This window comes from Oncorhynchus mykiss, chromosome 20 (genome assembly GCF_057628025.1).
Source record: "Oncorhynchus mykiss isolate SJ-2025 chromosome 20, ASM5762802v1, whole genome shotgun sequence".
Classification (NCBI taxonomy): Eukaryota; Metazoa; Chordata; class Actinopteri; order Salmoniformes; family Salmonidae; genus Oncorhynchus; species Oncorhynchus mykiss.
The window spans coordinates 31,653,196-31,668,030 of NC_143041.1; the positions used below are offsets into that span (position 1 = coordinate 31,653,196).

Genomic DNA, 14,835 nt, shown 5'->3' on the forward strand with positions numbered 1-14,835 from the left:
AATAGGGCCTAAATCTTTGACACTTCCTATGTTTCTCAAGCACATTATTTTTACACTGTCTTGGGAACCTCCCATGTGTTGCTCTTGTGTTCCCCTTTTGTTTGGACAGGCCTCACTTCACTTCCCCTCCATCAGACAGAGACCCATGATTTCATATACAGTTGTGCTGCTTATTTACAGCTACCTGGACATTAAATGAAACAGAGCTTGAGTTGTTCTTGAGATGGTTAGGGTTTCTGTCCCACCATTTTTTATAAAACACCTTTCTTTAATTCAATTTTAATAAATCATCCTTGGGTATTAAGTGTTTTTTTTTTCCTGAACAAGGATGTGCTCCTTCAGCAATCAAAACAAACATCAAACATACAATAATAATTGCATTTGTAGAGCGCTTTTCATTTACAGACATAAATCACAAAGCTCCTTAAATTGAAAGCTACCATTAAATGGAGAAAAAAATTGAATTAAAGGGCTAAAAAACTTAAAGCAAGAAATTAAAAGATCGCAAGCAGCCTCGTATTATACGAGATACATACATTTAATAAAGGAGGCGACATGGACAAAATAATAACTTGAAACGAATGTATAAGACTGACAACAGATACCACAACAATCACATTAAGCGAAATCCAGTTTGAAGAAGTGTTTCTTTAGCTCAGACTTCAAGGCAGTGGTGGTCTGGGGGGGGGGGGGGGCTCGTTCCAGAGCCGGGGGTCGAGACAGCAGAATGCTCAGTGACCCATTGTTTTTAGGTGCGTCTTTGGAACTGCAAGTCATTGATAATTTGACCGGCGTGAACGTGAAGACTGTTTGGGGCTGAAGAGTTCACTGAGGTATTGGGGACCAGAGGAATTGGGGGTTATGAAGAAGAGGGAGTCTGGGGTTGTGTTTATGTTCTCGTGGAATTGGATGTTGCGTTTCCTGATTAGGAAAGGAATGGGGCCTAAGACGGAGCCTTGGGGAACACCACAGTTAATCGTTGAGGCGATGATTCCACTTCTTAATCTTTTCAAATAAGTAGGTGGATAATCTTCCACTGTCCTCTGTGGTAGCAATGTTTTATGTATGGAAGGATGGATGAATGGATGATGCGGAGAAAACAACATTCAGCAGCCATGAGCCATGGAACCTCCCTATTCCTGAGAAGTGAGGCATGAGGAAACGCCACACCTCTTTTTTCCCCCCTCCAACCTTAGTATTCCAGCCTGTTCCCATTCCCCTGGTTTCTTACTTTCAAACAGGAATGGAAAGGATTAGGGAAGGACATGAATCTGGTTGCTAAGGCCAAGTACAGCAACAAATGAATCACTGTGAAACAGGGCTGCACGTGGGTTATCAAAAGGTTTTATCTGCTCTTTTGCTTTGCTATGGAGATTATGATTTGTTTAGCAAAGAAGATATATTATTAAATGCAACAAAGTTGGGTTAATTGTTGACAAAATGATTGACCTAGAAAATCTAATTAAAGTCATGTGAAAGTACATGTTTATTTCTGACGCATACTGAAGTGAATTCACCATTGTGCAACATCCGCTTTCTCATGTTGTGTTTAGTAATTCTTAAAGCATAGTGTTGCAACTGGAGGGTCGATTACCGGTAACTTTCAAAGTTTACCAGTAAACTACAGGAATTTCGAAAACATACAGGATTTTATGGAATTTTCGTAACATATCAAGTATATTTATTTATTTTACTATGTCAATATATTTTTGTAAATGTTTTGATGCCAAATTGGTGGCAGTTGTGAAAAAAAGTGTTGTGAAAAGTGTATTAGTTGGAAGAGTTGCAGAGTTAATAGAAAATTATGCCATTGTTGATTTAAATGTTTTTTCATTAATTAGGCTCTTTTCCCTTGAACCTTGGGTCTTTACTAGAAACCCATGGACAATATGTACACAGATATAAGGATTAATAAATATGTATTTGTAATTCAAATATATTACCAAAGTTACGGTAGATTACCTGTTAATTACCACAATTATAGAAAGTTCCGATAACTTGGTAAATTACCGGTAGTTTTGCAACCCTATGTTCCACGTAGGAATGAACAGGGCTAAGTAAGTATGTTTTCTGATCAGGTGTGTCCTTGTGTGATTTCCCCACAGTTGATGGACTGGAAAAAGCATCTCTCTCCAACTGTGATGTTGTGGTGGGCAGCACCCAGACTCCTCCACTGAAGCAGAAGGGGAAGCTCTCCACTATAGGGAAGATCTTCAAACCCTGGAAATGGCGCAAGAAGAAAACCAGTGACAAGTTTCAGGACCTATCCAAAGGTACGTCTGAAGTAGCCTGGTCACATACTGTTTCATTATGCTGTAGCCAACTATTCCTTTGTTGCCATGCCATATGTTTTCATGCTAACATGAAACTTGTTCTATTTAATATCCCCTGAAATTACCCCCCCCCCCCCACACACACAAAGCCATTCGTTTGTATCTTGCATGACGCTGAAATTCCTGGCAAGCTACATAGTGTGAATACCTTAACTAATGTAAATCTTGTGATATTGACAATTTACATTTATGTAAAGATCTCGAGCGATAGAATATAGGCTGGCTATGGGCAGGTTTGAAATGAATTCGGTGCTGCCAAAGAATAGAAGTGTGATCATGGGTTTAATTTCTCAAGCATCCTCCACTGTCTGTACTATGTAACACATAACTAAATGAAGTGATATCTGATCATCATATGCAGTCATGTTGAGCTCTTCATGTCATTCTAGACCTGGCTTCAAATCATTTTTGTTTTCTTTCAAATACTTTCACCATTTGATGGAGCCTGTCTGGGTGGGGTTTACATTGTTGGTTCTAACCCATTTGTTCCATTGTGCCAGGCAAGCTCAATCAAGTGCAGCTGTTTGAAAGAAAACCAATACTATTTGAACCCAGGTCTGTTGGCTAGTGGAAAGGACTTCTCAGGTTAAACTCTTGGTGTGATAATTGTTATTAGAACACAAATGCTCTCCATTAGCTGTGTTACAGTGGAAGTGATTGTCTGGCAGCATCTCATTTGAACAAAAGCAGCTTTTTGTGCTCTTGCATGGCTAAAGTGTTGGATGGCTGTATATGGGCCGCCAATAGTCAGCAGTGTATTCCCAGTCTATGCCAGCCTATTGAAATATCTGTCACATGCAAGGTGGTATAAAATCCAACCTTCTCGTGTAACTAGTATGAGTGAAACTTTATGCTTAAAGTCAGTTACTATTTCTATGGAAAACTAGAAGAACTACGACTAAATTAAAGTTGTAAACAGATTACATTATCTAAAGGCTTCAGAAGGCTTGAGAATACTCCTCTGGTGTGGACTGAAGAATGGTCATACCTAGGACTGTTGCGGTGACCGTATTACCGCCACACCAGCAGTCATGAGTCATGACCGCAGGAAAAATTCCACTTGACCGTTGAGTCACTGTAATCTCCTTTTATGCACTCTGGACATGCTTTGGTAGTACCCAACTCACTAATGACCGTCAGGTCACTAATGGCCTGGTACTCAGCACTCTATTGTCCCTCAAACCACTCTGACATCAATGCAAATGCCATTAAAAATCACATCAAACACTTATCATCAAAACAGTATCATGCTTTTAAAACTCACTTCACTGTGATCGATCAATTTGAAGAAAGAAGTTCAACAACAGGTTGAAACTGAGGGGAAAACACAGTTGTTGTGAATCTCGTTTCAAAGCCTAATACAACTAAATGGACAGCACTTTCTAAGGGGATGATTAATTCAAAACACCCAAAATAGCCTAGTAATAGGGCATTTTTAAAAATGTTTTCATAATTAATAGACTGACATTACCCCTAGCTACAGAATATCTCACCACTGTGCGTTTCCCTCTCTCTCCTTTCTCAAGCGTGCAGAGAGGAGGGCTGTCAATAGTTTAATGAAATGTTTTCTTGCGAAAAAAAGTTACTATCAATATTCCCTAACAGATTTGACTTTGTTTCCCAAATGAAGCTGCAGGAACAGGGCTGGACAGCCCATGGCATACAGAGTTTGGGCGGAAAAAACCTGTCGCACAGCGAGAGGCTGCATGCTCCTCAAACAGTGGAGTGAAATGGGTGTTCCTATGAGCCCAGTGTGAAAGCAGAGTTTTGATGGTTGCCACTAAAAAGAGGAGGATCCCATCTGCTACTATATTTAGTTTTCAGCTGCTCATATTAAGCACATGCTCCACTATAATACCAGAGTAGCCTACCCTGCATGATTGAAAAACAAGCTATGGGAAAGCGGCCTCCATTCTCCATTCGAGTGCATGTGGATGACATTTCTTTTTTCCCCTACACCTGTTCTTGCCCATTTTATAATGGGCCATTCTAAATCGAAACAACTTTGACATATTAGTGAAGACAAGATTACATTTAGAATAGTCTGATGGGTGAAATATGGTCACTAGTGGTTAGGGCGTTGGACTAGTAACCGGAAGGTTGCAAGTTCAAACCCCCAAGCTGATAAGGTACAAATCTGTCGTTCTGCCCCTGAACAGGCAGTTAACCCACTGTTCCTAGGCCGTCATTGAAAATAAGAATTTGATCTTAACTGACTTGCCTAGTTAAATAAAGGTGAAAAAAAGAGAGAAGAGTGTGTGCAGCCTGAGGCAAGGAACAGAGTGCAAGCTTTTTTTGTGGCTTTCTCAAGTCTTCAATAGCCTATAGACGCACCATGCAGTCCCATATACATTCTAAGGTTTGTATCATTCACAACTAAAGTGGCCAAATAACTCTAAATCTAGCATAAGGACCTGTTTCAAATGATCACTTTTACGCTCAACATAGCCACTCCATATGCTCACTCACTCCAGAATGGGAAAATATATATTTTCTATTTCATCCAGCTAAGGTCAATTATATTCTTCTTTCTATAAAATCATATAATATAAAATAATGGCACAGGATTTGTAAGCAATATCTTGTCTGCTAAATGAACAAGCCTACAGCCTATGGTATGGCACATAGCCAGATAACATACCGTAGGACAACTCATATTCTTTTCTTCTGAAATACATTTTATTCATATCATAATGTTTCTTTAGACCTGCCAAAAAAATGGATTTATTGTGATGTATAGTAAATGGATTCATTCTACTCTTTAATATGTAAATGTTCCAAAGACGCGCATCAGTGGCTTGTAGGCCTATGCGTGGAGGCCTGGAGATGCTAAACATGTTTTAATGTTAATTAAAAGGTCAATTACTGTGAGACTGGCAGTCATTTGCATGACAATAACCGTCTGATAAAATGTCAAGACCTCCACACCCCTAGTCATACCAGGTATTGTATTAGTCCTATGCAGTTTACTCATACCTTGGACAACCTCTAGTTAGTACTAATCCATTCTCTTGAACACAAACACAATCTCACCTAAAGGCTCATGTAACACTTCACTGTGAGATTGTCATGCAAGTACTATTAATGATGTTAAGTGCTGTCGTGCTGTTAGGTGACCTTAACTTAAACTGGGACATGCTTAACACCCCGGCCATCCTACAATCTAAGCTTGATGCCCTCAATCTCACACAAATTATCAATGAACCTACCAGGTACAAACCCAAATCCGTAAAAACGGGCACCCTCATAGATATCACCCTAACCAACCTGCCCTCCAAATACACCTCTGCTGTCTTCAACCAGGATCTCAGCGATCACTGCCTCATTGCCTGTGTCTGTAATGGGTCTACGGTCAAACAACCACCCGTCACCCAGCTGCCCAATGCACTGAGGCTAGGAAACACTGTCACCACCGATAAATCCATGATAATTGAGAATTTCAATAAGCATTTTTTTTTACGGCTGGCCATGCTTTCCACCTGGCTACCCCTACCCTGGTCAACAGCCCTGTACCCCCCACAGCAACTTGACAAAGCCTCCCCCATTTCTCTTTCACCCAAATCAGATAGCTGATTTTCTGAAAGATCTGCAAAATCTGGACCCCTACAAATCAGCTGGGCTAGACAATCTGGACTCTCTCTTTCTAAAACGTATCTGCAGAAATTGTTGCAACCCCTATTACTAGCCTTTTCAACCTCTTTCGTATCGTCCGAGATCGCCAAAGATTGGAAAGCCGCCGCGGTCATCCCCCTCTTCAAAGGGGGAGACACTCCAGACCAAAACTGCTACCTATATCTATCCTACCCTGCCTTTTCTAAGGTCTTCGAAAGCCAAGTTAACAAACAGATCACTGACCATTTCGAATCCCACCGTACCATCTCCGCTATGCAATCTGGTTTCCCGAGCTGGTCATGGGTGTACCTCAGCCACGCTCAAGTTCCTAAACGATATCACAACCGCCATCGATAAAAGCCAATACTGTGCAGCTGTATTCATCGACCTGGCCAAGGCTTTCGACTCTGTCAATCACCACATTCATATCGGCAGACTCAACAGCCTTGGTTTCTCAAATTACTGCCTCGCTTGTTTCACCAACGACTTCTCAGACAGAGTTCAGTGTGTCAAATCGGAGGGCCTGTTGTCCGGACCTCTGGCAGTCTCTATGGGGGTGCCACAGGGTTCAATTCTCTGGCTGACTTTGTTCTCTATATACATCAATGATGTCGCTCTTGCTGCTGGTGATTCTCTGATCCACCTCTACCCAGAAGACACGATACTTCTGGCCCTTCTTTGGACACTGTGTTAACTTCATTGGGATAGCATTTTCACTTTTGGATGAAAAGCGTGCCCAGAGTAAATTGCCTGCTACTCAGTCCCAGATGCTAATATATGCATGTTATTAGTAGTATTGGATATAAAACACTCAGAAGTTTCTAAAACGGTTTGAATGATGTCTGTGAGTATAACAGAACTCATATGCCAGGCAAAAACCTGAGAAAAAAAATCAAGCCAGGAAGTGGGAATTCTGAGGTTTGATGTTTTTCAACTCAGCCCCTATTGAAGATACAGTGGGATATTGGTAATTGTGCACTTCCTAAAGCTTCCACTAGATGTCAACAGTCTTTAGAACATTGTTTCAGGCTTCTACTGTGAAGGGGGGCTGAATGAGAGGGGGATGAGTTAGATGTCTGGCAGAGAGCCATGGGCTCGTGACGCGCGGTCATGTGAGAGTTAGCTCGCCTTTCATTGCTTTTCTACAGACAAAGGAATTCTCCGGTTGGGACATTATTGAAGATTTATGTTAAAAACATCCTAAAGATTGATTCTATACATCGTTTGACATGTTTCTATGGACTTTTTGGACGTTTCGTCCGAACTTTCCGCTGGACTTGCACGCGCGTTTGGATTTGTTTACCAAACGCCCTAACAAAAGGAGGTATATGGACATAAATGATTAACTTTATCGAACAAATCAAACATTTATTGTGGAACTGGGATTCCTGGGAGTGCATTCTGATGAAGATCATCAAAGGTAAGTGAATATTTATAATGCTATTTCTGACTTCTGTTGACTCCACAACATGGCGGATATTTCTTTGGCTGGTTTGGGCTCTGAGCGCCGTACTCAGATTATTGCATGGTATGCTTTTTCCGTAAAGTTTTTTTGAAATCTGACACAGCGGTTGCATCAAGGATAAGTTTATCTAAAGTTCCATGTATAATAAATAGGTGTATCTATTATCAATGTTTATTATGAGTATTTCTGTAAATTGATGTGGCTCTCTGCAAAATCACTGCATGTTTTGGAACTACTGAACATAACACGCCAATGTAAAATTAGATTTTTGGATATAAATATGCACTTTATCAAACAAAACATACATGTATTGTGTAACATGAAGTCCTATGAGTGTCATCTGATGAAGATCATCAAAGGTTAGTGATGAATTTTTATCTATATTTCTGCTTTTTGTGACTCCTCTCTTTGGCTGGAAAAATTGCTATGTTTTTCTGTGACTTGGTGGTGACCTAACATAATCGTTTGTGGAGCTTTCGCTGTAAACGCCTTTCTGAAATCCGACACTGTGGCTGGATTAACGAGAATTTTATCTTTAAAATGGTGCCTAATACTTGTATATTTGAGATGTGATTTATGAGATTTCTGTTGTTTGAATTTGGCGCCCTGCAATTTCACTGGCTGTTGGCGAGGGGTTCCGCAGAACCCCGTTCCCAGACAGGTTAACTAACCTCCAGACGAGCTTCAATGCCATACAACTCTCCTTCCGTGGCCTCCAACTGCTCTTAAATGCAGGTAAAACTAAATGCATGCTCTTCAACCGATCGCTGCCCACACCTGCCCGCCCGCCCGCCCAGCATCACTACTCTGGACGGTTCTGACTTAGAATATGTGGCCAACTACAAATACCTAGGTGTTTGGTTAGACTGTAAACTCTCCTTCCAGACTCACATTAAGCATCTCCAATCCAAAATTAAATCTAGAATCGGCTTCCTATTTCGCAACAAAGCATCCTTCACTCATGCTGCCAAACACACCCTCGTAAAACTGACTATCCTACCGATCCTTGACTTCGGCGATGTCATTTACAAAATAGCCTCCAACACTCCACTCAACAAATTGGATGCAGTCTATCACGGTGCCATCCGTTTTGTCACCAAAGCCCCATATACTACCAACCACTGCAAACTGTATGCTCTCGTTGGCTGGCCCTCGCTTCATATTCGTCGCCAAACCCACTGGCTCCAGGTCATCTATAAGTCTTTGCTAGGTAAAGCCCCACCTTATCTCAGCTCACTGGTCACCATAGCAGCACCCACCAATAGCACGTGCTCCAGCAGGTATATCTCACTGTTCACCCCCAAAGCCAATTCCTTCTTTGGCTGCCTTTCCTTCCAGTTCTCTGCTGCCAATGACTAGAACGAACTGCAAATATCACTGAAGCTGGAGACTCATATCTCCCTCACTAGCTTTAAGCACCAGCTGTGGGAGCAGCTCACAGATCACCGCACCTGGACATATCCCATCTGTAAATAGCTCATCCAACTACCTCATCCCCCATACTGTTATTTATTTTGCTCCTTTGCACCCCAGTATCTCTTCTTGCACACACACCTTCTGCACATCTATCACTCCAGTGTTTAATTGCTATATTGTAATTATATTGCCACCATGGCCTATTTATTGCTTTACCTCCCTTATCCTACCTCATTTGCACACACTGTATATAGACTTTTTATATTGTATATTTGACTGCGTGTTTGTTTATTCCATGTGTAACTCTGTGTTGTTCCTTGTGTCTCACTGCTTTGATTTATCTTGGCTAGGTCGCAGTTGTAAATGAGAACTTGTTCTCAACTATCCTACCTGGTTAAATAAAGGTGAAATAAATAAATAAATAAAACATGATAGAGAATCGGAGTTCCATAAAGCCTTCGAGGGATCATAATTTACATATTTAATGGGCTTACTTTCCCGACTGCATCATGGAACCATTTCCCTAAGCTGTTCATCTTTCACATGGCATGTTGTAATCAATTCATCTGTGTAATTGTTCCTGTACTTTTATTTAATCCCTAATTTAGGGTGTGTGTGGGGGGGGGGGGGGGTGCAGTGGGTAATATCCTCCCCTGTCATTGCAAAAGGCATAGAATTAATGACTGCATCTGGTCAATGATTAACAACTCTGCCATGCTCATCTCCATAGTTCTGGAGAGGAAAATCTCCACGAGGCAAAGTCGAGAGGAGCTGATAAGAAGAGGCGTTCTCATTCCCGATCAAGGTGAGTTATGGCGGGAAAATGTATGAAATCTAACAGTGTGCTAAGTGTTCCATTTGTTTATTATAGTATTGAGTAGAAGTCCCGCCCCAAACCCCCGTTTTCCTCTACGTCATCAGGAAGTGGAATACCACCTGATGTTAGCTGTTGCTACGATGGGGAAGAAACCCAAACTGCAGTTCCGTCTAAGTTGTTTGTGTCCTCCTGGTACACTGTACTGTAGTCCCCTCCCACGCATTGTTTAACACCAATGTAACATTACCTCAAATCTGCGTCAAGGAAGACAAATGTAATTTTGTTCTTAGGGGAGCTAATCTAATGGTAAATGTCTCGAGACGGAAGCCTCCTTTCTTCTTACATTCCTTGTGTGTACTGTATAATTAATGGATGTAGTAAAATAGCTGTCAGTTAAATGTCAGGTAATGTCAGCTAAAATGTACCCCATTCTCACCCCTTGCTAACTCTTAAATGTTTCATTTGCACCAGAGGAGCCAGTGAACTCTGAGAATCTAAATGGCCATGCAACGCCTAGTGTGGGGTCAGATGAGGTCAAAGTTGACATGGAGTCTCCGCAAACACCTTTGGAGGAGAAGACAAAAGGGTCGGAGAATGTGGAGGACAAAGCAGGTATACTGGAATGCGTTTAACATGTTTGTCTGCAAGCAGGCCAGAGCTAAATGAAATGGCATGGTCTAAATCCATTCGGTGAGCTCCAATTGAATAATGTGTCCACTAGCGCTTCCTATTTTGGCTTTGACCTCCAAGCAGGAGTCTGAACAGAGCAATAACCCATCCACTAATGGTCATTATCACCCTTTTAGACCTGCAGGAGTATTGCCATCTGAAGCTTTTTAAGTGTTGTGGGGGTTCCTCAATTCAATTTTTTCCATCCCATATCTATTAACACGTCTCCATTGCTGTTGATCTTTTAGCAGTAGCCCCTGACTGATAGGCATAATGCTGCACACTCCAGCAGAATGTATCCAGATACACCTATGTTAAATCCCCTTAACAGTCTGATAGGGAAACGAAAGAGCAGAAATCCCCTTTTCTTAAGCCCTGCAGACAAAAGGAGGCTGTCACTTCTGCAATGATCAAAGGCCCTCAGTACTCTACTGACCATAACAATATGGGCCTCTGGAGCCAGAGCTCTGGCCTCTTCAGATCAATAGTAGGCCAATCTACTGCTGGGGCGGCAGGTAGTCTAGTGGTTAGAGCGTTGGGCCAGTAACCAAAAGGTTGCTAGATCGAATCCCCAAGTTGACAAGGTAAAAATCTGTCATTCTGAACAAGGCAGTTAACCCACAGTTCCTAGGCCATTATTGTAAATAAGAATTTGTTATTATCTGACTTGCCTAGTTAAATAAAGGTTAAATAAAAAAGAATACTGCTGCCCACTTAATACTGCTGACCAAAGACAAACTGGGATGACCAGCTAGAGCTCTCTCCAACAACACATTCAGAGTGGTTCAGCTGGTCAGTGCGGGTCAGGAAGACTGATTCAAATGAGGCCTCAGTTCATTATGGAGTCATTTGGCGCCCTGTCAGGGCAGATACCCGGACAATGTCTCATCTAAAGTGCCCGGGCACTGAGGGCAATAATCTGTTGCTTTATTGAAGGCAGCAGGAGCTTGGTCGTGATGAGAAGAATGTAAAGAGAAATGATCCTACTCTATAAGATATACTTTATTAGTCCATACTAGATGGTACCAGTACCATTCAAAAGTTTGGACACACCCACTCATTCAAGGGTTTTTCTTTATTTTTTTTACTATTTTCTACATTGTAGAATAATAGTGAAGACATCAAAACTATGAAATAACACATATGGAATCATGTAATAACCAAAAAAGGTTTAAACAAATCAAAATATATTTTATATTTGAGATTCTTCAAAGTAGCCACCCTTTGCCTTGATGACAGATTTGCACACTTTTGGCATTCTCTTAACCAGCTTATGCTGGAATTCTTTCCCAACAGTGTTGAAGGAATTACCACATATGAGCACTTGTTGGTTGTTTTTCCTTCACTCTGCGGTCCAACTCATCCCAAACCATCTCAATTGGGTTGAGGTCGGGTGATTGTGGAGGCCAGGTCATCTGATGCAGCATCATCACTCTCCTTCTTGGTCAAATAGCCCTTACACAGCCTGTAAGTGTGTTGGGTCATTGTCCTGTTGAAAAACAAATGATAGTCCCACAAAGCTCAAACCAGATGGGATGGTGTATTGCTGTAGAATGCTGTGGTAGCCATGCTGGTTAAGTGTGCCCTGAATTCTAAATAAATCACTAACTGTGTCACCAGCAAATCACCATCATAACACCTCCATGCTTCACGGTGGGAACCACACATGCGGAGATCATCCGTTCACCACCTCTGAGTCTCACTAAGACACGGAGGTTGGTACCAAAAATCTCAAATTCGGACTCATCATACCAAAGGACAGATTTACACCGGTCTAATGTCCATTGTTCATGTTTCTTGGCCCAAGCAAAACTCTTCTTCTTATTGGTGTCCTTTAGTAGTAGTTACATTGCAGCAATTCGACCATGAAGGCCTGATTCACACAGTCTCCTCTGAACAGTTGATGTTGATGTGTCTATTACTTGAACTCTGTGAAGCATTTATTTGGGCTGCAATTTCTGGGCTGGTAACTCTAATGAACTTATCCTCTGCTGCAGAGGTAACTCTGGGTTTTCCTTTCCTGTGGCGGTCCTCATGAGAGCCAGTTTCATCATAGCACTTGATGTTTTTTTCCAGATTGACTGACCTTCATGTCTTAAAGTAACGATGGAGTGTCATTTCTCTTTGCTTATTTGAGCTGTTCTTGCCATAATATGGACTTAGTCTTTTACCAAATTGGGCTATCTTCTGTATACCAACACTACCTTGTCACAACACAACTGGTTTGCTCAAACGCATTAATAAGAAGGAAATTCCATAAAATAACTTTTAAGAAGGCACACCTGTTAATTGAAAGGCATTCCAGGTAACTACCTCATGAAGCTGGTTGAGTGAATGCCAAGAGTGGGCAAAGCTGTCGTCAAGGCAAAAGGTGGCTACTTTGAAGAAAATATGTTTTGATTTGTTTAACTTTTTTTGTTTGTTTTTTACTTAACCTTTTGGTAACTACATGATTCCATATGTGTTATTTCATAGTTTTGATATCTTCACTATTATTCTACAATGTAGAAAATATTACGAAAAAAGAAAAACCCTGGAATTAGTAGGGATGTACAAACCTTTGACTGGTACTGTATATATTTCATATATACAGTTGAAGTCGGAAGTTTACATACACTTAGGTTGGAGTCATTAAATCCTGTTTTTCAACCACTCCACAAATTTCTTGTTAACAAACTATAGTTTTGGCAAGTCAGTTAGGACATCTACTTTGTGCATGACACAAGTAATTTTCCCAACAATTGTTTACACACAGATTATTTCACTTATAATTCACTGTATCACAATTCCAGTGGGTCAGAAGTTTACATCCACTAAGTTGACTGTGCCTTTAAACAGCTTGGAAAATTCCAGAAAATGACATCATAGCTTTAGAAGCTTCTGATAGACTAATTGGCATCATTTGAGTCAATTGGAGGTGTACCTGTGGATGTATTTCAAGGCCTACCTTCAAACTCAGTGCCTCTTTGCTTGACATCATTGGAAAATCAAAAGAAATCAGCCAAGACCTCAGAAAAAAAAACTATAGACCTCCACAAGTCTGGTTTATCCTTGGGAGCAATTTCCAAATGCCTGAAGGTACCACGTTCATCTGTACAAACAATAGTACGCAACTATAAACACCATGGGACCACGCAGCCATCATACCGCTCTGGAAGGAGATGCATTCTGTCTCCTAGATATGAACGTACTTTGGTGTGAAAAGTGCAAATCAATCCCAGAACAACAGCAAAGAACCTTGTGAAGATGCTGGAGGAAACCGGTACAAAGGTATCTATATCCATAGTGAAACGAGTCCTATATCTACATAACCTGAAAGGCCCCTCAGCATGGAAGAAGCCACTGCTCCAAAACCGCCATAATAAAGCCAGACTATGGTTTGCAACTGCACATGGGGATAAAAAGTTTGTACTTTTTGGAGAACTATCCTCTGTTCTAATGAAACAACAATAGAACTGTTTGGCCGTAGTGAGCATCGTTATGTTTGGAGGAAAAAGGGGGATGCTTGCAAGCCGAAGATCACCATCCCAACTGTAAAGCACGGGGTGGCAGCATAATTTCGTGGGGGTGCTTTGCTGCTGGAGGGACTGGTGCACTTCACAAAATAGATGGCATCATGAGGACGGAAAATGATGTGGCTGTATTGAAGCAACATCTCAAGACATCAGTCAGGAAGTTAAAGCTTGGTCGCAAATGGGTCTTCCAAATGGACAATGTTCCTAAGCATACTACCAAAGTTGTGGCAAAATGACTTAAGGACAATAAAGGCATGGTATTGGAGTGGCTAATACCATGTCCTGACCTCAATCCTATAGACAATTTGTGGGCAAAACTGAAAAAGCGTGTGCGAGCAAGGAGGCCTACAAACCTGACTCGGTTACATCAGCTCGGTCAGGAGGAATGGGCCAAAATTCACCCAACTTATTGTGGGAAGCTTGTGGAAGGCTACCCAAAATGTTTGACCCAAGTTAAACAATTTAAAGGCAATGCTACCAAATACTAATTGAGTGTATGTAAACTTCTGACCCACTGGGAATGTGATGAAAGAAATAAAAGCTGAAATAAATCATTCTCTCTACTATTATTCTGACATGTCACATTCTTAAAATAAAGTGGTGATCCTAACTGACCTAAGACAGGGAATTTTTACAACGATTAAAGGTCAGGAATTGTGAAACTGAGTTCAAATGTATTTGTCTAAGGTGTATGTAATCTTCCGACTTCAACTGTATATAGGCGTACAGAGGCCCATTATCAGCAACTGTCACTCCTGTGTTCCAATGGCACTTTGTGTTAGCTAATCCAAGTTTATCATTTTACAAGGTTCATTGATCATTAGATACCACTTTTTGCAATTATGTTAGCACAGCTGCAAACTGTTGTCCTGATTTAAAGAAGCAATATAACTGGCCTTCTTTAGACTAGTTGAGTATCTGCAGCATCACCATTTATGGGTTCGATTACAGGCTCAAAATGGCCAGAAACAAAGATCTTTCTTCTAAAACTCGTCAATCTATTCTCGT

General features: G+C 41.1%; 1 protein-coding gene across 7 annotated transcripts in view; it reads left to right on the forward strand.

Moving 5' to 3' along the window:
• phactr2 (phosphatase and actin regulator 2) overlaps positions 1–14,835 on the forward strand; it is a 57,897-nt gene that overhangs the window by 27,482 nt on the left and 15,580 nt on the right. For 6 of the 7 annotated variants that reach the window (XM_090212903.1, XM_021576315.3, XM_021576317.3 and 3 more), the window contains exons 2-4: positions 2,106–2,273; positions 9,557–9,631; positions 10,115–10,255. In XM_090212903.1, coding sequence (XP_090069029.1) covers positions 2,106–2,273; positions 9,557–9,631; positions 10,115–10,255 — 384 coding nt within the window. Of the gene's footprint in view, positions 1–2,105; positions 2,274–6,093; positions 8,146–9,556; positions 9,632–10,114; positions 10,256–14,835 lie in introns of those variants that run through there. The other variant, XM_090212905.1, reaches the window with a different exon arrangement.